At 38.5% G+C, this 23,159-nt stretch overlaps 4 protein-coding genes across 9 annotated transcripts; 3 read left to right on the forward strand and 1 right to left on the reverse strand.

Annotated features, from left to right (window-relative positions):
- Positions 1–285: 285 nt before the first annotated feature.
- Positions 286–4,319, reverse strand: psme3 (proteasome activator subunit 3). Its single transcript, XM_043254010.1, has 11 exons — positions 4,102–4,319; positions 3,451–3,483; positions 3,297–3,359; positions 3,085–3,189; positions 2,867–2,915; positions 2,532–2,650; positions 2,379–2,447; positions 2,129–2,196; positions 1,400–1,454; positions 1,215–1,301; positions 286–1,088 (listed from the first exon to the last, which is right to left on the reverse strand). Exons 1-11 carry the CDS (start codon positions 4,141–4,143, stop codon positions 1,008–1,010), a joined length of 771 nt encoding a protein of 256 aa, XP_043109945.1. The 5' UTR covers positions 4,144–4,319; the 3' UTR covers positions 286–1,007.
- Positions 4,320–4,703: 384 nt separating this feature from the next.
- Positions 4,704–13,498, forward strand: nbr1a (NBR1 autophagy cargo receptor a). 5 transcript variants are annotated; one of them, XM_043254296.1, is made up of 21 exons: positions 4,705–4,926; positions 5,344–5,406; positions 5,674–5,692; positions 5,797–5,819; positions 6,049–6,222; positions 6,405–6,482; positions 6,616–6,830; positions 6,965–7,084; positions 7,383–7,634; positions 7,885–8,044; positions 8,134–8,379; positions 8,480–8,602; positions 8,692–8,767; positions 8,883–8,993; positions 9,751–9,927; positions 10,029–10,160; positions 10,328–10,793; positions 10,928–11,010; positions 11,553–11,619; positions 12,070–12,172; positions 12,582–13,498. In XM_043254296.1, exons 1-21 carry the CDS (start codon positions 4,825–4,827, stop codon positions 12,759–12,761), a joined length of 2,970 nt encoding a protein of 989 aa, XP_043110231.1. In that variant the 5' UTR covers positions 4,705–4,824; the 3' UTR covers positions 12,762–13,498. The 5 variants fall into 5 exon arrangements, 4 of the variants coding, with proteins under 4 accessions (XP_043110234.1, XP_043110231.1, XP_043110232.1 ...); XM_043254297.1 differs by having other exon boundaries at positions 8,919–8,993; XM_043254299.1 differs by lacking the exon at positions 10,029–10,160 and having other exon boundaries at positions 4,704–4,926.
- A 435-nt stretch (positions 13,499–13,933) lies between these two features.
- Positions 13,934–17,495, forward strand: tmem106a (transmembrane protein 106A). Of its 2 annotated transcripts, XM_043254302.1 has the most exons (9): positions 13,934–14,151; positions 14,359–14,401; positions 14,949–15,115; positions 15,262–15,325; positions 15,444–15,597; positions 15,696–15,836; positions 15,967–16,010; positions 16,161–16,214; positions 17,130–17,495. In XM_043254302.1, exons 3-9 carry the CDS (start codon positions 14,992–14,994, stop codon positions 17,242–17,244), a joined length of 696 nt encoding a protein of 231 aa, XP_043110237.1. In that variant the 5' UTR covers positions 13,934–14,151; positions 14,359–14,401; positions 14,949–14,991; the 3' UTR covers positions 17,245–17,495. The 2 variants fall into 2 exon arrangements, with proteins under 2 accessions (XP_043110237.1, XP_043110236.1); XM_043254301.1 differs by lacking the exon at positions 14,359–14,401 and having other exon boundaries at positions 13,947–14,151.
- Positions 17,496–19,713: 2,218 nt separating this feature from the next.
- arl4d (ADP-ribosylation factor-like 4D) lies at positions 19,714–21,846 on the forward strand. Its single transcript, XM_043254303.1, has 2 exons — positions 19,714–19,865; positions 20,596–21,846. Exon 2 carries the CDS (start codon positions 20,724–20,726, stop codon positions 21,324–21,326), a length of 603 nt encoding a protein of 200 aa, XP_043110238.1. The 5' UTR covers positions 19,714–19,865; positions 20,596–20,723; the 3' UTR covers positions 21,327–21,846.
- Positions 21,847–23,159: the final 1,313 nt, after the last annotated feature.

A 23,159-nucleotide genomic window follows, 5' to 3' on the forward strand; every position in this document is an offset into this window, starting at 1 on the left:
TTGTTATAAATTATTTAGTATGTAAAACCGTTTCCTTCTCTCTAACTCTGTATTTGAAATAGTTTAGCTCAATAGTCTACTAATCACTTCGGTGGATATAACTCCATAGAAATAACCTGTTATACCCCAGTCTGAATTAAAATAAAACGCCTTGCCACTTTGGACTTTATAAGTAGTTACACAAACGACACTTTTCATACATGGACTGCAAATCAAAAACATTTTGAGGAAGAAAAAAAAAAAAAGCACAACACAAAAACAGCAGTTAATGACGTGCCTTAAATGTATTGTAAAAACAATAGTTTATTCAGCAAAATGTATCACTCTTAAAACTGGACAAAAAGAAACCATAAAAAGCTTCCAGAATTTGATGTATCAGTTATTTCGGATGAAAATATAACATTCCATCATATAATAACTGTCAGCACACACTCCAAATAAAATCTCGCACAGTAACTGCCTCGCTTCCACTTCAGCCTACATGTACATTTCAGTTGAACAACGTAACCTGTTTTAGTGAAATACAGCATCAATAAGAGCTTCTCGACCGGAGAAACCGACCATCACGGGTAGGTCCGTATCCACTTAACCCCTAAGGAGGCTCAGAAACACTTGAAAATGGAGAACTACATGGAATTTGGCTTTGCAAAAGATTAAAAAAAAAAAAAAAAAAATGAAGTCCACTGTTGAAACGTTTCTTTAATTAAATAAAGAAAAAACAAATCTGAGACAGTTTCCTCTGGACGCATGTTCAGGCTCTGCCTTTATACATTTATACTGTCCGCTAAGAAACAAAGAAATCAAAAAGGGCTCATTTTAAAGGGTTTAAAATAGTGACCATATTTAACACTTCTATCTTAAGTGGCATGTTCTATCAGGCCTGATTGAGCGGTCCGTCTCTTGGCCTGGGAATAATGGGTGACAGGACTGCTCTAAAACCACCTGAAGGCTAAAGCTAGCTCCAAATGGTGGAACAACGGGCCAAGAATGAAGGAGGGAGGGAGATCTTAGTACAGAGCATCGGTATTGCTGCTCCTCGGCCTCTTGATCTTCTCGATGTTCTTCAGGATCATGTCATGTAACGTTACCTGCAAGACAACTGCATTTTACTAAATCGCAACAATTCCCAGACGGCACATACAAACAGACTTCTTTCTGTAAATTAAAACAATGACTCTCATAAATGTGCATTATTACAATATAGCAGCACTTACATATTGATTTCTCAGTTCTGACACTATGATCTTGAGGCTGATGTATTCTTTCTCATCAATCTCTGTCACCGTACGACGATAATCCTCCTATAACAGTCAATATATATATATATATATATGATACATACAATAACTGCTGAATCCCTCATCTTAAATGGTATGCGTTAACTTTAGCTATGACTTACAACATGAGGGTATTTTGCTATTTTGGAAACCAGCTTTGCCCTTGTGATGTAGTACCTGTAAAAGTGTATTAGGAGTTTAAAAAAAAGAAAAGAAAAAAATTAAGGAAAACCAAAGTATATAACTTCTAATAGTTGACACAAAAATGTAAATTACAGCACATTTTATTCACACTGAAGTCATCCTAGTCATATACAATTTTTTTTCTTCAAAAAGGACTCTGGCTCTTCCAAGCTTGCCAATGCTCGTGGATAGCGGCCATTATTTCGAAGCTCCAACAAAATCAGATATAAACGCAAATATTACGACATAAAACTAACCTATGTACCTTCTGACACGACGTATGACGCAATGTACCTCATATGCTGAGTCAGACAAAGAGTCATTGAGTCAATCAGTCAGTTATTTACGTTATAATTTTTAAACAAAATTATTTGTTACAAAAACCCATTGATCTGCCTCAGAGGACACGTGATAACCCTCTGAAGATGTAGAGGTTAGTTTTATATCTCAGTACTTGCGGATATATGCAATTTTTGGAGCTACAATATAATGGCTGCTTTCCACAAGCATTATCAAGCTTGGAAGAACCAGGATAAATTTTTTTTAAAACCCTCTGTTCGTCTAAAAGAAGAAACTCGTACACCTAGAACGGCTTCGGGGTGAGTAATATGTGGTCTCATTTCTGGGTGAACTCTTCCTTTAATTTGACTAACACTGATGTGTCATACCTGGATATCTGATCTAAGTAAGAAGCTGCTTCCCCTTCCACTGTTCTGAGTTCAGCCACCGTCTCCTCCTGTTATGGTGAAGATAAACAGAATCACGGCTCCAACTAAATCAGTTCTACACAAAACATTTACAGCTAATCGTGAGGAATCACTGCTTGCTCTTTTATATCGGCCTACAACAAATGCAGCTCATTCATTCATCATAAGACGTTCAGTGTAGCAAACGAAAAACTAAAATGTGGCAACTTACCTGAATTGAGACGCCAAAATTGTTGCCATCTTCTATCCTTGGGATTAACAACTGAACCCACATCTTGACCTAGAAAACAAAAGGAAGTGACACTTATCCACAACACCGTTAAAAAGTGAGGACACATCTGCCGTAATGATTACATGGCCTTACCGTGTTGCATTTTTCTATTAGAGTTCTGATTTCAGGCTTTACTTTTTCAATCAGCTCTACCAGCTTGCCATTGCTTTTCATCATTCCTCCAGGCATGACAAAGACCTTGGTCCCGCCAACTACAGAAAGATGAGACATTAAGATTTCATTGAATACATTTTCAATTAGATACGAAAGCGCTTGAGAGTAAACAAAGTCAAAATGTTTTAAACTGCGTTTATATCTGTATTTAGCCTTGTCAACTCGTGATTGAGTTCACAAAATGCAACTTAATATGGATTTAAAAATCCCTCGCCAAAATCAAAATGGCGTTTTTATTAGGCAGGAAAACTCACCTTTGTCATCTCCTGCACCATCTTCGAGTTTCCTCTTTTTAGCATTTTGCTATTGAAAAAAATATTACAAGGTTACTTGCTGATCTTTTTGATTCACGTCAGACAATTTATTTGCAGAGTACCAGAAACCTATCCTATCCATAGACTTCACGTCACTCTTTCAGCTTGTGCTGCTTTTGAATTAAAAATGAAGGAAGAACATAAAATTAGCTTCTTACTCCCTCAAGTCCATCGTGGATGTCTGTAAGAAGAATTGGATCTGGCACGGTCAGATTGATCTCTGAATGAATTTCTTTCAGCTCACGGATATTAATTGTGGGATCCTTAAAAAAAAAAAGAAAAGTGATCAAAAAGCTATCACACAAGCTCACGTGTCTCAAGTAGTAAGTTAAGTTGTCAAGAACGCATAGTTTTTCATGATTAAACTTACCTTCAAAAACTGGTCAAGCTCTAACAATTTCTTCGGGAAAAAGTTTGCAACCAAGTCTTCAGCCTAAATTTGAATAATTAAACAATAAGCCGTCCAATAGTCACGAAACATTCACATAACTTTATATAAAATCTGGTTAAGTGCAGTAGTTCACCTCTGCTGTAATTCGTTCCCTGAAAGCATCAACCTGGCAAGACAAGAATTATTAATATATAAATATAAACCTCAAGACATGCAATACACAAAATGATTTTGTGGCCACAATTTATAATGTGGTGTCTTTGAAAGTCAATCACTTTCAGAAAAGCTCAACCGGCGGCCCTTCTATTTTAAGACGCCGTGTTTACAGCATGAAAGGTTATCCAGTAATCGAGCCGTTTCCCGCTCTCCCTTGACTCGTTAGACTGGCGAACTTCATCGTATTCACTTGCCAACATTATAAATGACTTAAATATAATATTAGCTTAATGATATCAAAAGCGTTCTGAAAGCACTACGTACTTGTCCCGCAGCGGCATGCTGCTGTGCTAAAAACACGCTTCATCCACACACTCGCGGTTAACGCGCACATGGGAGCTCTGGCTTCACTCTAAAGATTTTATATGCACGACCCTCGCATCCTTTATTAAAAACGGCCCTTTTCGTTTTAATATAAAACTGATTCCACGCGCATATGTGCTCGTAAAAGTTAGCTAACACGCTCACGAGGCGGCTCACGCGCAAGCCGGCTAGCCGCAAGCTAACATTTACAAACAATTCATCTGAGCGCTCGCTATTTAAATGAGGGGAGCGGCGAGACGTTTACCTTTGTTTTGATTTCATTGTCCACCTTGAGAAGCGAAGACATCGTATTAATTCAATAAATGAGAAAAATAAGGGATTGTCCTAAAAGCATTAACTAACCGTGTGGCTCACTAACTGCTGTCAGCCACAAGGCACTTGCGCGCATCTAGATGACGTAAGCGCCCGGAGACCATAGATGGGAATACATAGCCGTCACATCTGCCCTGTCGTGTGGAAATATTTACTCTTCCTTCAGTTTGAATTTGTTTTAATCTGGAACGTGCAGAATCACCCGCAATTCATGACAAAACCAAATCAATACGATAGCGCGTACACACCGACATATCGCTGTAATCACATAGCTTCCGTGCCAAAACGGCATCTAGCTACGTATACATCTACGTTCTGGACGACTTCGAAAGACGTAGTTTACATGCGTGCGTCATATTTTTTCTCCTTAATATATTTTTGATGGAATCTAAAAATAAGCACTTATAAAGGCGAATTAAATACTTGTACGAGCCTTAAAGTATTTTCAATTCAAATATTTTGCCATGGCACAATCCATATATTTTGTTAGTGAGTGAATCTGAGACACTTCCTCTGACGTGTGTTGGGGGCGTGTACGAACCTAGCGATGTAAACAAGAACGCAAAAGACAAGTCTGACAGTGTTGCCACCACCACGGGCTTTTAGAGCGTCACATCCCCGCATCAAACGCATTAGTTGACTCTGGCTAACAGCCATGAACCTCCCCGTCACTGTCAAAGTGAACTTTAGGGGCAACGTGAAGAAATTTCCAGTCTTGGACACGAACAAAGCACAGTGGGAGACTGTGGAGGCCTGGGTAAGGAGTCATTAAGCCTTGCTGGGTGGCGTTTCTGTGGGGACGTTTACATTTCTTGGTCCTGGAAGGCCGTAGCTGAGGCCTACATAAACAAACCTTAACCGGGGGGTATAAAACGTTTAATCTTCAGGCAAGACATTTAATTCTATTACGTAGCAGATATGTCTTAACATATATCACAGCTGGGTCATTTATAAAAATCTTAGTGCTATGAAATGCAACAATATCTGTCATTTGCACTTGACCTTTCTGTTCGGCCATAAATTATGACATATTGTAAATAAAGGGAAACGTTGGAGAATATCGCTTTTCTTTCTAATCTGCTTGTAACTCTTCGATGTCTTTAACAAAGTCTGCAGTTTGTGATGGTGTTTGTTTGCATTGTTACCTTATTTAATGCCTTTTTGTAACTTCCAGATTAAAACTACATTCGGTTTGAGCCATTTTCAAGTGAAATATTTTGACGAGGAAAACGAGGAGGTAAATAATAATGATTTTGAGTTTATATCATTTTGAATATCTGTGATTTCATAATTTAACCTGGATTGCATTTTTAAGAAAAAGTTTGACAGCAGTCGGCAAAGTAGTTATTGTTATAAACAAAAAAAATGAAATATCATGTGTATTGTGTGTATATATATATATATATATATATATATATATATATATATATATATATATATATATATATATATATATATATTACAAAAGTACTTCTACTGATTATAATCCTTCTTATATTTACAGGTGTGCATAAACAGTCAAGGTATGTAACAAATTCAGTCTCCAAATATGTTATCTCTGGTGTTAAAATATTGAAATCATAGTGAATAATAAATATTATTTTTATATTATGTTATTATTTTACAGATGAATATACAGAAGCTTTAAAGGTAAGATCACCGATTTGTATTTTATTTTTCTGTCTTTTGTGTGATACACAAACCAAAAGTGAATGTTATTATTAATTATTATTATTATGCTGTTATCATTATAATTACAATAATAATAATATATATATATATATATATATATATATATATATATATATATATATATATATATATATATATATTTATTTTTAATTGTAATGGTTTATTTATTTTGTTTGTTTGTTTTTAGAGTGCATTTAAACAGGCCAACCAGCTACACATGAATGTCTATAAGATGAAGGGTCAGGCAGAGGGTGGTGCAGTGAAGGCAGAACTAAAGATAGATCCTAGACCGGCTCCACCGTATCGAGCAAGGGTCAAGATGGCAGACAAGGAGACCCAGGTGACCCCCGAGCGGGACTCTGTAAGCAGTTTGCAGTCTTGTAATTTAACTTACTATACGTCGTCTTTATAGTAGTTGTTAATTAGTTTGTGCATAACTTGTTTATTAATATGCTGTAGTAATTGTAATAATGAACTGTCCTTATTGCAGGCTGAGATCATTTCACTCTGAGAAAACCTGTTTCTGTTGTTTTTCTTAAACAGGCTGTGGCCAAAGAAAACAAAGGGATGAAAACTGAGGAGGAGGCAGTACCAACATGGTTTAAATCCTACATGGACAGGGTACTGTATCTTACAAAAGTCAAACTGATAATTCTTTTGCTTTTTTATTTTTAAGACGCATCACAATAAACACATTACTTAATGTGGAATCTGGTCCAAACTGTTACAAACCTTTTCTCAATGGTCTTTGCAGTTTAAAGATCAAGTGGTAAGGGAGGTGGTGGACAGGATGTGTAGTGAGTTTTCTGGTCAGTGTTGCACACACAGACCCTCGGATCCACCAGCAGAGGAACCAAGCACTTCTGGCACTCAGAAAGCTACAGGCTCCACCACGCTAAGGGCCTCTAGCTCAACTCCAAATTGCAGTAGTTGCAAAGGACCAGCCACTGGAGGAGGATATCAGTGCAGGTGAGAACGTCCTAAAACATGTCTTACAAATGACTCTTCATAGATATTTAATAAGCGGGCAATATTTGAAGTAATGAAACTGAATTACAGGATGTAAAAATCAATATGAAACCTTTTTTTCCCTCTGTGTGCAGTGTTTGTCCATCTTGTATCCTATGTGAGCCATGTAGTCATAAACACGATCCCAGCCACAACCTAAAAAGAACAAGGACTCCTTTGTCTGTCCCTGAACGTGGAGTTACTCCGGAACCCAGGCAAGCCAAAATAAACACTTGTGTTCAGTACAATGTTATGTATATTTTAGGGCTGTTCAAATCAGAAATTTTTGAGTTTCTGGGATCAATTCTAGAATTAATTCCTCACTGTTCTTTTGGAAGAACATGTTCATCTAATCTGAAAAAAGGCTATCAAAGAAGAGTCAGTTCCTCAATTTGATCAATTTGGATCTTCAGAATTAAGAAATTATTCCAGCCCTGATATCTTCCACTTAGCCTGAATGGTGTTAAGAGATATGCTTGCTAATTGAATTTGATTATTTTGGCTCCTTCTCAGGTTTCTGAGACGGGGTGACAGGACGGTGCGAAAAGCGGAGAGACAGCGGCTAAAAGCTGAGCGGAGGCAGCTGAAGGCCGAGGTGAAGGAGATCAAGAAGAAGCTGAGGCTGGAGAAGAGAGGTCTGCTGTGGAGTGGAGCCTCCAATGGGACCAGCAGCTCGGGCCTTGCCCCCGCTCCCGGCACATCTCTAGGCCCAGGACCAGCCCCAGCTCCGGCCCTGTGCCCAGACCCTCAAACATCCAGTCCAGAGTAAGGGCCACACTGAGAGGGGTCAGGGCTGGGTTTGACCTCCCTACCCAGCCCAGAACAATCATTATCAAGATTATCACATTGTCTGTTATAGTTGAGTTATCGCTGGCAAGTGGATGGAACTACCTCAAAATGCACCCGCTGCCTTTATGTATTACGTCCTTTTTGTACTTTTTTTGATATGAGCTTCAAGAAAAAGACAGACGCTGAAACAAAGCTGTTCTGACGATCCTCTGTGCACTCAAACCAGGGGTCCCAAGGTCTCCTGCTCCACCTTGGTGCCCACAATGACTGCCTTGTTTCTGGATGAGAATCTACCAGATGGCACTTGTCTGGAGCCAGGCACCAAGTTCATCAAGTACTGGAAGATGAGGAACACTGGCAACATCAACTGGACTTCAGATACCAAGGTACTTTTTGAAACTCATCCTAGCTTGAAAAGAACGTGTCTCCACACACGTTGTGGACTTTGTTTGCATGTGTATTGTGTTTTTTGTAGTTGAAATTTATGTGGGGCAACCTGACCCTGGGATCACGGGAGCAAAAAGAAGTCGCAGTGCCCTTTCTGCAGCCGGGTCAGGTCGGCGTGGTGAGTGTGGCGTTTGTTGCGCCCCTGCTGGAGGGCACCTACACATCTCACTGGCGCCTGGCGCACTGCGGGGTGCAGTTCGGGCCTAGAGTGTGGTGTAGCATTGTGGTGGTGCCAAATGCTGAGCAGAAATCCACCCACTGCAGCAAATCACTGGTGAGTTAACTTTAAACTACAGTATTTAAATGTTTTCAAGTATCGCCATTTTAAAAGTCATGTCAACTGAGATCAAATGCTGTAATATCTTTTCTTATAGAGGGCAGATCTTTGTCTAATGAGGAAAAATGGCATATTCTGGTCAGGCACCAGAGATTGTGAAACCTCCACCAGCTCCCGGAGAGAATACTACATCCCCTCAGTGGACTTATTGACGGCACAGGTAGTGCGTTGTTGGACACAAAGATGCCACCTTGTGTTCAATGATGTGTGCTTAACTAATGTCCAAAGTCTTTTTTTTCTTCCCCCCAGGATCTGTTGTCCTTTGAGTTGCTGGATATAAACATTGTGCAAGAATTAGAGAAAGTTCCTGCCAACAGTCCAGCTGGTAAGGCCTCATTCCGGTCACAATTATGTAATATTTCCTCAGGGTCTGTTCCTTGACGTCATGTACATAATTATTCTGGCCTCATTTATTTAGAGTAATTGTGTAATTTTCCCAGATATGACCCCCTGTGTATCTCCACTTCCTCATCAAGGACCCTTGTTTGGAAAGCATGGTACGGGGCTAAGCAAAGTTGAGGCTGGACATTCAGGCAGAAAAAAAAGTCAAGGTTAGAGCATCTTATGTGCATTTTGAATAACAACCCCAATAGAGATGAGATCTGAATGTCTAAATATCAGGATAGGTCATATAAAGCTGCACAAAACTTTTAAAAAGAAATTAGTATTCTAAACTGTTTAAAGGTTTGGGGTCAGTGAGATGTGAATGTTTTTGAAAGAAGCCCATGATGTCTGCATTTACTCGATAAAAACTGTAATATTGCGAAATAATATAATTTTTCTATTTTAATACATTTTAAAATCTAATTTATTCAATGCGAAGCTGAATTGTCACATGATGCTTCAGAAATCTTTCTAAAATGCTAATTTGTTGGTCAAGAAAAAATTCTTATCAATTGTGAGAATATTTGTGCTGCCTAATAGGATAGTTTACCCTTATGCAAGGTCAAAAAGCTGCCAGATTTCATACAAATTTTGATTTATATAAGGAACAGTATTTATTTGCAATATAAATGAGTGTCTTCTGTCGGTCAATTTAAAGTATTAATTCCTTGACCCCAACCCAATCTTAATTTCAAAATTAACCTTAAAGTGTATACATAATACTAAACTTTTTTTTTTTTTCTCACTCACTTTTTACTAAAACTTCAAAGAGTAGCACAAACAACGTACCAGAAGGACAAATTACCTTTAAATAGGTTTTTAAATATTTACAACCAGATTCTAAATGATCTGTTGATGAATCAAAGCCTTTGTGACTGAAACATGGACAGGTTATTGACACTGATGTGACTTGTTTCCTATTAGCATTGCCGCCTCAGAGACAGAATGAACTTCTGGATGTTCCTGGCAATGAGGAAGGAGATGAAGACATCAGTGGGACCCAGTTTGTGTGCGAGACTGTGATTCGCTCTCTCACTCTTGAGGAGGAGCCCGAGCGTAAACCTCAGCGCAGAACCCGGCCCAACATGAGGAGACATGACGGTCTGTTGTGATAGTTCTCGTAGAACCCTTTGTTTATGTATCAAATAGATATTTTAGATGCTGCTATTATTTTGCTAATTTGGCTTCTAATTATTTTACAGTTTATGATGCTGCTCGCTATCAAGAGAGATCATTACTTGTGAAGAACGACAGACATTTGGCAATCATAAATAGGCCTGAGGCTCCACTCCCTGTGCCCAAGCCTGTTATAACAGAGGAACCCATCATGCCAGGTTTGCATGTTCGTCCTCTGTTATTAATGCCGCTGTCACTTAGACATACTGAAAGTACAAAAGTTACCACGAAAGCAGTGTGTCCTTCCGCTCTGGCTCGCTAATAGTAAACATGGCTTTTCTGCTCGAGCTCTTCCTTCTTTCAATTTACTCTTGGCTATTTTCAGTCTTTTCAGAAGCATTAATTGGCTCAAATGAAAACCTCTATACCGACCCAGCTGCACAGGACGAGAATGAAGAGGAAGTGGAACCTAAGGAACGTGAAAATGATAAAGAAAAAGAGGAAGAAGCGGGAGAGTGGGATGAGGTGAGCAGCCAGGTGTCCTCTGCCTCATCAGAGGACTACATTGTCATCCTGCCTGACTGCTTCGATACTTCCAGGCCCCTGGGAGAATCGATGTATAGCTCAGCAATGTCCCAGTCTGCAGTTCCTCTTGCCAACGAGCCAGAGGCAACGCAAATCCAGAGTACGGCCGAAGGAGAAAATGAGGAGCCCATACCTGTTCCAGTGCTTCAAAACAGCCTGAACCGGATGCTCTGTACCTCTCAGATATTAAACACTCCTCCTCTAATTCCAGAGATGGTACCTCCACCCATAGCTCTTTCGCCTCCCCCATCTCTTCGAACCCACAGGTTAAAAAATATTCAGAGATGTTTAGAATGAATCCACAAATTCTTTTTAAACTAATTTATAAACTAGAGTGAATGCAATGTGTTATTATGCACCAACTTTCATTTGTTTTAATCGCTTCGTGTTTCTTTTGCAGATCAGTGAGATCTCACGACCTTGAGTCAGGACCAGGGGCCTCTGAAGACAACACCGCATGTCAACCTGACGATGACTCAAGTGGTGAGTTTCCATGTCTGCATGACTCAGTGTCAGTTCTGTGAGGACAAAAAGAAGTATAAATAAACTTTAGGTTAAGTTAAGGTTAAAGTTTCACAAGAGTTGGCATCATACATGTTATAATTCTGGCTGAAAATGATTATGAAATAACTAAATAGATAAAAATACATTCTAATTATTATTATTAGTAGTAGTAGTAGTTGCTTTGGAAGCAGTGTCAAGGTAAATTTTGTTGGAGGAGGTATAAAGAATTCACAAAGAAAAAGCAATAAATACAGTTTTTATATATTATATATTATATATCTCTTTGAATATATATATATATATTCAAAGAGATGTAAAAAATATTAAGCATTAAATATTTAATACTATAATAAAAGGCATATATTTCTTTATTTCTCTACCTTGTTTTATTCAAATATTCAGTAAGACTATTTGACATTTGAACTAATTGTTTTTTAGCTAAACTAGTTGTTATGCAGCTTTGAGCCATTTAAAAAAAAAAAAAAAAAGTGACAGAATTGCATATCTGTTCTTTGCCTTAGGTTGCAGATCAGTTCATTTAGAGGCCCCTGTTAGTGCCTTTGAGATCTGCAGCTCCCAGGATCTCAGGTATAACAACACAGTGTTCATCATTGAGCTATTGTCTGCTTACGTGCATTATAGGTATCCCATTATAATATTGACTTTAGGATGCATATATTTAATATAAATATCGAATTAAAAGTAATTTTTTTTTTTTTAAAGCTGCAAGCTTAAATGCAGCAGAGGAGGAAGTAGCCCTGCTTACAATGTTTCCTGTGGTTGACAACAGCTGTTTTGTTTGCTGTGATAGTATGTAACACCCTTTTTAAAGATTAAAAAAAAAAAGTGTAAATACACACACACACACACATATTAAAATACCCTATTTAGCACAGTCAGGTCGAGCTATGCTTGTTCGTTTAGTTGTTACTTTTGAATTTTGCTTCGTGGCGGTTTCATGAATGTCTCTAGTCGTTCTGTTTTTGGCACGCTTCTGTTATGACATGATCTTATGTTCCTGTTTTTCTTCTTCTGCAGGGCACGTCACGGTGGTCTGACAGAGGGGCTGGTGAAGGGAGCGCTCTCTGTGGCTGCCTCTGCTTATAAAGCACTCTTTACAGGCCAGAGCACACCTGCACAGGTGAGTCTTTTTTTTTTTCTTCTCAGTGCACGACACACTAGTCAAGAGCATAAACAGCCAGCACATGACTTTCTTTCTATTACAGTACCGTTCAGAGGATTGGGGTTGACAAGATGTTTCGGAAATACGTTTATGCTCACCAAGGCTTTATTTTATCAAAAATAAATGAGCAACATATTGTTAAATATTTATACCCGTGTATTTTCAGCAGCATTTTTTTCCAGTTTTCAGTGTCACATGATCCTTCGGAAATCATTTTAATATTTATGTTGTGTTTTAGATACTGAATTATGGTAGCTGTGTACTCCAGTCTTGATTTTCCGCACCTCTACGCTTTGTTATCTGTTAATCCTCGACTTGGCACGCGAGTGACCTTTAACATACTAACTTTGGTTTGGCTGTCTTTCAGCGGCCTGCTGTTGACCCAGCCTGTGAGGATGCCTCCATGATGGCTGTACTGCAGGAGATGGGTTTCAGCAACCAGCCGCTCAATCAAAGGTTGCTGAGGAAGCATCACTACAATTTACTTGATGTGGTCAACGAGCTGGTGCAGTTGACCGACAGCGAATGGCACATCTCAAGACATTAGGAAGCACCGAGCAACCTCAATAAAGTGTAAGAATTGTAAATGATTTCATCGTGTTGCAGCATTCTGTCAGAACAGGAGTAGGGTGATGATGAAATTATCTCTGATGTTGTTTTGTTAGAGAAATAGTTTGGACTCTTGAAAAAGAGAACTGTATCGCTATAACTGACCATAGCTGCAATGATGCAATTACTTGATTGTAAAATTTTAGTTTCATGTTTATATAGGACATTATGAATGGGGGAAAAAACATAAGGTTTATTAGGCAGTCTTAATTCTTTCTTTATTCAGTGTGTGTGTCCTACTAACACATATAGACTGTTGTTAGCTAGGCTTCAGGTATCTTTTGTACTGCTTGATTAGATAAGACGATACATTTGAGACAATGCCCAGAGGATTTTGGTTTGTTTGAGCACTTTTGCCTCTCAGAGGAAAGACATAAATAGAAAAGCCTGTACTGATTTTGTTATTTGTCATAGTGACCTCTATATTTGTATATCTTATTTTAAATCACACTAATTCATGTCACACTAAGGTGTTGGGCTGCCAAACTTTTAGGAATGTGCAATGTGTGTTTTAGTCATGCTTAACACAACCAACGATTGATTGGTCAAGAGTTTGCTAGGCACCAATTTCGGACATCTTTGTCATCTTCATGTGCAATGTATTACTATGAAACGAAGGCTTATCAACATGGCTTTTTGTGTCCAACACGGTGAATAAAAGACATTCCGTTATCATTTCTGTGTGTGGGAGTTATTTGTATTGCCTCAGCACAAATCGTCTTGTTATTGTAAAAATCGTCACAATCAGCAAAACTTTGGTTAATGTACACGCATCTGACCTGCTGAAACAATGGAATGTTCTAAAGGTTAAAATCGGTACTCCTTCAGTCTGCTTCCTCCTGTGAGACAGGAACTGAGCACAGATTTCCCAACCACGATATGATTTTGCTATTTCTGACGATTGTAAAGTGATAGCCAAAAAAAGAGAATATTATTCTATATTTGATTCCAAGCTTACTGGATTCTGTAACCGAACACTCTGTACGTTGTACTGAAAGAAGACGTAATAGAGGAATCCTTTAGGATTTTCATTTTTTAAAATAAATAAAATTCACTTTTTTTAGTTAGCATTTTAACTAAATCATTCTTTTTTCACACAACGCATTTGGAAATGCGGAAATGCTGTAGTCTCTGAAGACCGTTCTTAAACAGACAGCGTCTATTATGAGCGGCAGATGGCGACACCGAACAGCTGAAGAGTCCATGAGGGAAGTAGCTGCGTATCCTAAAAAAATTTATACACACGAGTCTTGAAGGAAAGTTGCGTCTGGTGTCTTCGGGAAAGAGTAAATCGAGATATCGGAGAAGAATGTTTCGATGAATCCACGGTAGGTGGGAAAATGCTTTGTGGAGATTTGACAAACGCGATTAGTTATGTTATGGTCATGACGCTGGTTAAGGAAAGTGACATTGATTCGCTCAACCTTTTGAGATTTAAAACAGCCACACTGGTCCGACATTGTGATTTTGAGCGCGAGTTTATATCTCTCTTAAAATTATGTACGTTTTAAAACGTATAAGTGTTTCCTGCCTAGTCGCGCTTCGGAGTCATCTTGAATCATTGCGAATGCTGTCAAGGTAAGCAGCTCGCTTCAACTGCTTTCGTTTTTTGCAGCTTTAGAGAAAAAAACTTGGCTAACTAAATAATTTTTTAACACTTCGTGGTATTTGCCGTACGAACATCTTTAACTATCATATTAACTATCATATTGTTTGCAGTTTGGATGAACTATTGCTCTGCGCTTTTTAATGCCACTTCAATTATAAACGTATGTAAATCGAGACCGTTGTGACCTACATAAACATTAAAATGAGTAAAAATATAAATATTACAAAGGTTTGCAATAATGTCAGCGATACTGTGGCATTTAAGGTCTGAAATTAATTCTAAATGATTCATGAAGATCTTTGGAGTTTTATTGTTGTGGAGCTTTATTGTTCATTTGGGGCCGTTTTACAATATGACCTACAGTGGATGTTGTAGAGATGGTGTGGTTAATTACTGTAATGTATAACTAGAACAATGCAATCGTTTTCACCCTAACTTTTAAGTGAAAGACTTTCTTTGCAGCTACGCACCTACAACAGATGAACCTTAGCGAAGCTCTCTTACTGTTTATTGTAGAAGTCTTTAGTTCGGACCCTTCGTTTCCTGGAAAAACAACATTATGTCCAAGGATAAAAATGGAGAGAAGCGGAGGCTTTCCAAATGGCTGGACTATGGCAGCATCAATGGAGAAGGACAGACAGAGCCATGTCCTACCTGTCAGGGCACAGGACGCATCCCGAGAGGCAGGTTTCAGTGATTCTGTAAATAAAAAAAAATAAATAAAAAGAGTATTTATTTACTCATTTTCTTGTTATTTGTTGCGGGAAAAAAAAATAGTTTTGGCTTTTAAACACACTTACCCTTATTCTGCCCATCTTAACATCCTCAGGTCAGGAAAACCAACTTGTGGCAGTTATTCCTTGCAGCGACCAAAGGCTGAAACCTCACCACACGTCAGTATCACTATGACAAGTAGACTATACTTCTGCAATTTTTAGTTTCAGCGATGAAATGTGCTTTGTAATGTCAGTTTTTTCAAAGTGATGTACAACGTGGTTTTATGTGCTTCAGGAAACTGTATGTGTTTATATCAGTGGGGCTTTGCCTTTTGATCTGCTCCCTGATCCTGTTTTTCCTCTTCCCACGGAGTATGGATATGTCATCTGTAGAACTAAAGTCATCTATGGTCTATTTCACTCCAGATAGCGTTAAAATGGTGATCACGGTAAGCGAGTCTAAAGGACACACTAAGATTTGCCTGATGAATTGCGGTGTACTTGTTTAAAACTTGTAATCCTCTTTCTATATTTATCCATTCATCAGCACGAAATGAACCTTACCAACCAGAACTTTGTCAGTATCACAGCTGATAATCTTGGTGTACAATCATTCATCTTCGAGACGGTGGTAGGCAACAACAAGCTACCCAATGTCACCATACTTCCTCCTCGATCACAGAAAACGGTAAAACTTGACATAATATAAAAACAGTTTTCTCAGATGCATTACAGAATGCAACTGAAGTCTAGAGTCTAGAATTGTTCTAATCCTGACAATCAAAACAAATCTAAAAAAGATGTCTTGCATCTTTCAGATTAAATTTATAGCTGACATTGTCATTGATGACCCTGGCCTTAAGTAAGTCATACTTCAATCAATATTTATGTCTTATCAATACGGTCTTTTAACCATTATGTACTGTTTTCCATTACACTCCCATTGGATATGACAACATGTACACTCTCAAATACACTAAAAACCTTTTTTTAATTTCTGTTCCTTTCACAGTAATTACTGCAAGTCACGTTCCTTTCCGATTCACACTTTATTCTTGCATTTGCAGTAAGTATTCAACCTTATCTTATTCAAGTATGCAGCTCTATTTTAAGAAATCTGTTAACATGTTATTTGACTGAATCTATGAACACTTATTATATATATATATATATATATATATATATATATATATATATATATATATATATATATATATATATATATATATAATAGCTAAACAATCTACATTCCATGTGAAGTTAAATATTTAAATGGTTGATATCTAGTCACTAGATTTGTTGAAGCTTAGTGGAATATTATAGGTACAGAACAGGATAAACAAGCTACATTTAGTCACTGCAGTTGGTCTAAATAAATATGCAGCAATGTTGGCGTGACACATGTTGTAATCATTACTGACATGTAATAGCTTGTGCTCGTCTGTGTTATCAAGCTGGGGCTGACCACCAGGGGGCCTCAAAAACCTAGAAATGTTTTATTTTAATGGGTTAAAACAGCCTCTGTGAATTTCAGAAGCGTGTGTTACTGTATTTGCGTACCATGGAATGTTCTCTAGAGATCAGGTTTTGTTTAAAGTAGCTGTCTAATCTGAAATAATGAGGTTTTCGTAAAAATCCTCACAAACCAAATTTGTCAGGTCATGACCCTAAAATGATCACTGCGGTTTAACCAAGCAATATGTTTCCCCATCTCTCAGTCATGTGAACCTTGCGCACTTTGGTCTACATATACATTTTTATAGGTTATAAAGTGTGACATAAAACAGTAACCACTCACTGAAAAATATATAAACTACTGTTCAAGTTGGTTTTAGTTTAAAGCCACTCCTATTTGTTTTTATACCTGTGATGGCAAAGCTGAAAATGTTGCTCCAGTTTTGATTGTCAAATTATCCTTCAGTAATAATTGATGCTCATATATTTCAATTATTTCAAGTGAAATGTATTGTGTTCTCCACAGACTGACTATCAAAGTCTCCTACCTGTCCCATTCAGAGCAGATGTCCACAGATGCCTATGAGTATATTGACTGTGGAGTAAATTCAACTACTCCTCATCATTCCCCTCTGCTTTGAGACAAAACCTTTGCCGATGTATGGCCACGAATACTGTTATAAAAATCAGAACAGGCTGCTTTTATGTCATAGTTTACTAGTTCATTTAAAAATAACGATAGTAACATATGATACAATGTAAATATCACCGGAACTATTCATTTGCGCTATTAACGTAGACCACTTTTCTTGTATGTTGATTTGTTAATCAGTGTTTACATGATATAAATGTGTTTTAAAGTTTGCACAACACGAAATTACACATTAAATGACCTGCGTTTTATTTGTTTTGTTATTGAGCAAATCCAACCAGAACTGTTAGGCCATCGCTTCTGTTTTTATTAGGATTATATTAAACCCAACAACAGTCTGGTTTTCAGTGATGTTGACATTTCGATGATATTGATACGTATTGGTATTGGAGTTGGTGCTATCCAGTAGTCTGGCCTTCATCTTCACCATTGCTGGGAATACTGCAGAGACTAGAGCAAACGAAGCACACATGTAGATGCTGCTTTTTCTGAATTGTCTCCACATTATAAGCCCTTTAATTATTCACTGTGATATTATATGTTACCATATAGTCAAAATAGTAAAGTTAAATATATAAATAGGTAATGCTTACCGCTGCACTTGTTGAATAAACTGGTTAAACGTTGACATTTAGCTACTGTAATCTCTCTAAACAATTATGCAGTGATGTACTCACTGTGTATCTTTTGTTCATCTTGGCATGACACTTGCAAATGCATTGCTTGTCAGCCTCTAAAGAACATAAATAATGTTAAGATTACATATTTTGTTGTTAACTTAATCATTCAAATGTAGTCACCTCTAAAGTGGTGAGACTGTGTTCTCAATGAAATGCATTGGGCTGTTATTTGAAGCAGCTGTACCTAGAAGGTCCTCGCTGGACCCTGCAGGTTCATAGGGTGTCATAGGTGCCGTAGACTCTTCTTTCTTTTTATCTTGGTTGCCCGTCTAAAAAAAAAGCAATAAAAATCAATGCTATATATATGAACTCTATTATAAATTGAATGTGTACACAGTTAGGTTTTCTAACACGGGCACCTGCATAACTCTAGCGGATAATCTGCGGTCCAGCACCTGCTGACGGCGACGGGCCTCCCAGTGCATGGCTGACATGTTACACCACCCGCTGGCCTGTAAGAGAGACCAAGTCAATGTGAAGTAACCCGAGACCATTTCCTGATTAATGAAATTCAAACCCAGATGCTGAGATGTTTCCTTTGTCGTGACACTCATAAAGAAATAAACACTGAACTGATTTCTTAGCTGCTCATAAATGTTGACACTTCAAGTCAGAATCGACGCAGGCAGTAGCCTGTATGCAATAAGATATACAAAGCATTCATAACGTAACGCCGACGTTTTAGAATTGTAGCGTAACATTTATTAGTCCTGTCTTGTGCCATTCATCTAATGCAAGCCTGATGTATGTAACAGAGAAAGTAAAGGCATGCGACAGTTAGTCCTATTTTGTGACAAACTACACTTAACAATGTAAGTATATGCCAAGAAAAGCTCATTTGCAGAGCAGTGGACAGAATTTACCAAGTTCTGATGTTTTGCAGATCCACGCCGAACTCTGCGTCCTTCTTGGACGGCTTTGCTGGTTTCCAGGCAACTCGCTACGTGCTGACGTAACACAGCCCGACTGCGGCGCATGTTACGTAATTTCATTGTTTATTATTAGTATTTTAAATGACAAACATTCATTAAAACATTCCTAAAATTAGCAGTTGTTTTAAAAAACTGGAACATCTTGTAACTTGAATTTAGTTTGCAGCTTTTTACTGTGTCGAATTATCTGACTGTAGTTAGTTGGCTATAAAATGCACAGAACTCTTGTAAAGTGTATTCGTGTAAATCTTAAAAAAGTGCTTTTTGACTTATTTTGATGCATACAGCATTAGCGCATTACGACGAACTACTGAAACGTTAAACATCTCCGCAACTGATATGTAATTATATTACTTTATAATAATAAACATTTAAAACAGCAATGCTTTTTCGCGCTCTACGGGCACAGACAAAAAGTTACAAAGTCTCCGCTTTGATGGCGTTCAGCTTATATTTGCGTGATGTCTAAATCTATAAACACGTGATTTTTGACTTTGATAGATGCACTTTCTGATGCAAATAGCATTAGCATTTTTAGCGCATTGTGACGAACTTCGTCGGTTACCAAAACGCGGTTTAAAACGTCACCGCAAAACTACATGAAAAGGCCAAACTTTTTTCGCACTCGGCACGCACAGACAAAACAAGATCCCCCGACTTGCTGGTTTCGATGCCCCCGGCTCGCCACAGAGAGGTGCTGTTCGGGCAGGAAACAACACGACTTGACATTGGATATCTCGCCGGTGCGGAGCGGTACGGAAGCCGAACAATCCAACGCTAGAGGGAGTAGCGAGGGGCTCATCTGACGTCACATGCGGGGATTGTTGTTCTGGATCTTGTGCGCTCAGCTCCACTTTCATCTCTGAGGTCACTGGTATCAGAGGGAACCGGGACTCTGGAAAAATGATCATTGGTTTGGGTCGTTTGGATAACCGGTCGTCTAAGTTTTTAAAGTGAGACTTGGAAACGATGCGCATTGCAAGATAAACACCTTTTAGGTAAGTAATGTAACGTTAAATGTTAAATGCATCGTTTTACAAGCGGGGTTTTCGTTCATGCCACACTGCGGGTTTCGTTCTCAAGTATCTGCTGAATTTACTCGACAACGCTGTTTTTGGTTTTAACTTGCAGTCTGTGATCTTTTTCGTGCTTTTCCAAGTTGTTCCAAGTATGATTTTTACTATTTCAGCTTTAAATGCTCTGAGCGTTACCGGATTTCATAGTTTTGACAGTTGTGATAACGTTACTTAAACGTTGACCCAACATTTCCACTAAACTATGCGTAAAAAAATGTTGAAATCTGCTTCGCTCAGTTTTGTGATGAGACGACATCTAATGTAGGTTGCCTATCAGTCTCCTAAACAGGTAAAATAAATATAACACAGATAAAATGGTCTTTCTTTTTAGAAATCTATTTCTGTTTAGACTGTTAAGAGGATTTGGTGCTGCGAATAAGCATATAGAGCAACCTCTAGGCTCCCAATTACAGACTGTCTTTACTTACAAATATATTATTTGTATTTTCTTTTGGTTTATTTTAATTCGAGCCTTTCAGAGAGTTACAGTTAATACGACAACAAAGCCTTTTTGCTAATTTAATTAAAGAAAATCTTTTATCATATAACACTGAATACTTTTGTCTGCTTTTGCTGTAAGGCAAATCTGGTAAAGTTGTAAATAACTTCCATATCTGTGATGGTAATCAGCTTTTGTCTTCTCTTTAATTAGGTTCCACACGGTGCCTCCGATCTTACAGCACCCCTGTCTGCCTGTAGTACCTTTGAAGTAGGTGCAAATGCCAAACACTTAGACAAATCTACTTCTCCTTACAAGAGGGCGCGAAAACCCAAGTTGCCATGGGAAACCAGTTGACAGAGATTGCCCCCAATACACCGTTCCTGCCTAACTTCCAGTCCCTCCACGTTGTGGTAATTGGTTTGGACTCCGCGGGCAAAACCTCGCTTCTCTACAGACTGAAACTGAAGGAATTTGTTGAAACTATCCCAACGAAGGGATTTAACACTGAGAAGATTAAAGTTCCTGTTGGAAATGGCCGTGCCATTACCTTCCAGGTGTGGGATGTGGGTGGTCAGGAGAAGCTTCGGCCTTTGTGGAAGTCCTACACACGGCGCACAGACGGCATGGTCTTTGTAGTGGACTCCACGGAGGTGGAGCGCATGGAGGAGGCTAAGGTGGAGCTGCACAAGATCACACGCACGTCAGAGAACCAAGGAGTGCCAGTGTTGGTTTTGGCTAACAAACAGGACCTTCCAGTCGCGCTGCCTGTTACTGACGTGGAGAAGGTTTTGGCTGTACATGAACTGAGTGCCTCCACCCTGCACCATGTGCAAGGATGCAGTGCGGTCGACGGGCAAGGGTTGCAGCCGGGTTTGGAAAAACTGTATGAAATGATCCTCAAACGAAAGAAAATTGTGAAGCACAGCAAGAAAAAAAGATGAGCTGAACGGGACGGCGTACTTGAGAAGCTCCTCGGTTGTAGGATTTTGCATCCAATCCCCGAATGAAGGAAATGCTCCAGATGGCCCAGTGGTCGGGAGAAAACAGATTTGACCTTTATGTGTCACACAGTATTGAACTGCTTTCTTCCATGCCTAGTAATTGCTGTGCAGCTCCCCTTTGTAATCAAGGAAAATGTGATAGCATTGATAGGCTGTAGTTTCAGCAGAATTTAAGCCTACGTCCTTGCCTTTTTTTCATTTTTCAAGCAAGAAAGAGACTAAATTATAGCTTGGCAACATTTTCACCAGACTTCAGACATAATTTTCCCCCACAAACGTTACGTTGATTGCCAGTGCCGACATAATAAAAGGCCATATAAATGTTCACGCTATGCTAGTTGTGAAACTGAAGTCTTAAGCGAATCCCTGAGGTTCACTCTTCACAATTTTGTTTTTACACGCTGTAAATAGTTTTTGTATTATGCTGTAGAATTAATAAATTATAGACTGCTTTGACACAGTCAGTGTTTCAGAGGCCATATCTTTTATATGTGAGGCTGGATGGTATTTGCTGATATGATAATCATATTAATGACAGTTTATGTGTTTGTTAACTGCTCCTGCTCTGCATGTGCCGTTCACAAAATCGCACTAATATACATGACATAAGGTTTTCATTCGCTGTGATGAAACAGAAAACAGCCCCTATTAAACTATTAATAGAGCAGGCACTCATGATGATGTCATCTGTGTTCAGGGAGAGCATCCCACAGGAAATGCATCGATGCTGAAAGAAAATTGTTTGATGTAACCTTGGTGTTGTAGCCTGATTCGGAAGCTGAGCCTAGAAATGGGCGGAAGCAACATCATATCACATTTGCTGACACAATATACAAGATTTATTAAACAACCAAAGCGGGATGCATGTAAATAGAGACAAAGGCACACGAAACGGATCTTTTTTTTTTTTTAATGCTGCCATGGCAAATCTAGTTATTATTTGGGGGTTTTAAGGGAGCAAATGGTTTCTGAATGTCCCGACCCCCACCACCGCACAGACAGACAAATCTATTTACTTTGCTATCAACTTCCCAGTGAAGCAGCTGCTTTGCTCTGATTGGATTAATTGGTGCTCTGGCTTTATTGCATGAGGATAGTGAAACAGGGCTGATTTATGAGATCACTGGATGTGGTAATTTAATAAGACTTCTAGGCCTCTGACAGGATGATACGTAATTTGCCATTTTAATAATTTGTTTAGGATTAAAATATTTGTTATACTGTATAACTATGTGTTTGAAAACATCGCGTTGCAATCGCAGTGCCTATTTTTCAAACAATGGACTAAAATAGACTGAAATTCATCCATCAATATCCAATATGCTGTGCTGAAAGGGACACCGCCAAGTTAAATGTTAAAGATTTTATTGATCTCAGTGGTCTACACCCTGCCTCCACCTCAGAAAACAGATGCTCGTCGAGGTTTCTTATCCACGATCTCTGGTTATCAATACACGAGTATCACGTGGGTGGAGCTCTGAAAAGAAGCCAAATGTCGAGACAGACCTGGTTTTAATGGCATTTCGTCTAACTGGTTCTCTTAATGTTATCTTAAGAATGAGGCAAGTCACCCTGCTGAGCTGGTTAATTAAGAAGTGGCACTGTCCTCTTAAGCTGAAGACAAACAGTAATCCTCTCCGAGAAGCCGGATTTAGTTATGTAAATGTTTGTCTAAATATTTTACTACAATGAAGTGGATTTGAATCTGATAAAAAACTGTATTTTTAGGCTTAGATGTTCTTAAAAAGCATCAAGGCTTTGAAAAAGTCTTAT

This window comes from Puntigrus tetrazona, chromosome 12 (genome assembly GCF_018831695.1).
Source record: "Puntigrus tetrazona isolate hp1 chromosome 12, ASM1883169v1, whole genome shotgun sequence".
Taxonomy (NCBI): domain Eukaryota; kingdom Metazoa; phylum Chordata; class Actinopteri; order Cypriniformes; family Cyprinidae; genus Puntigrus; species Puntigrus tetrazona.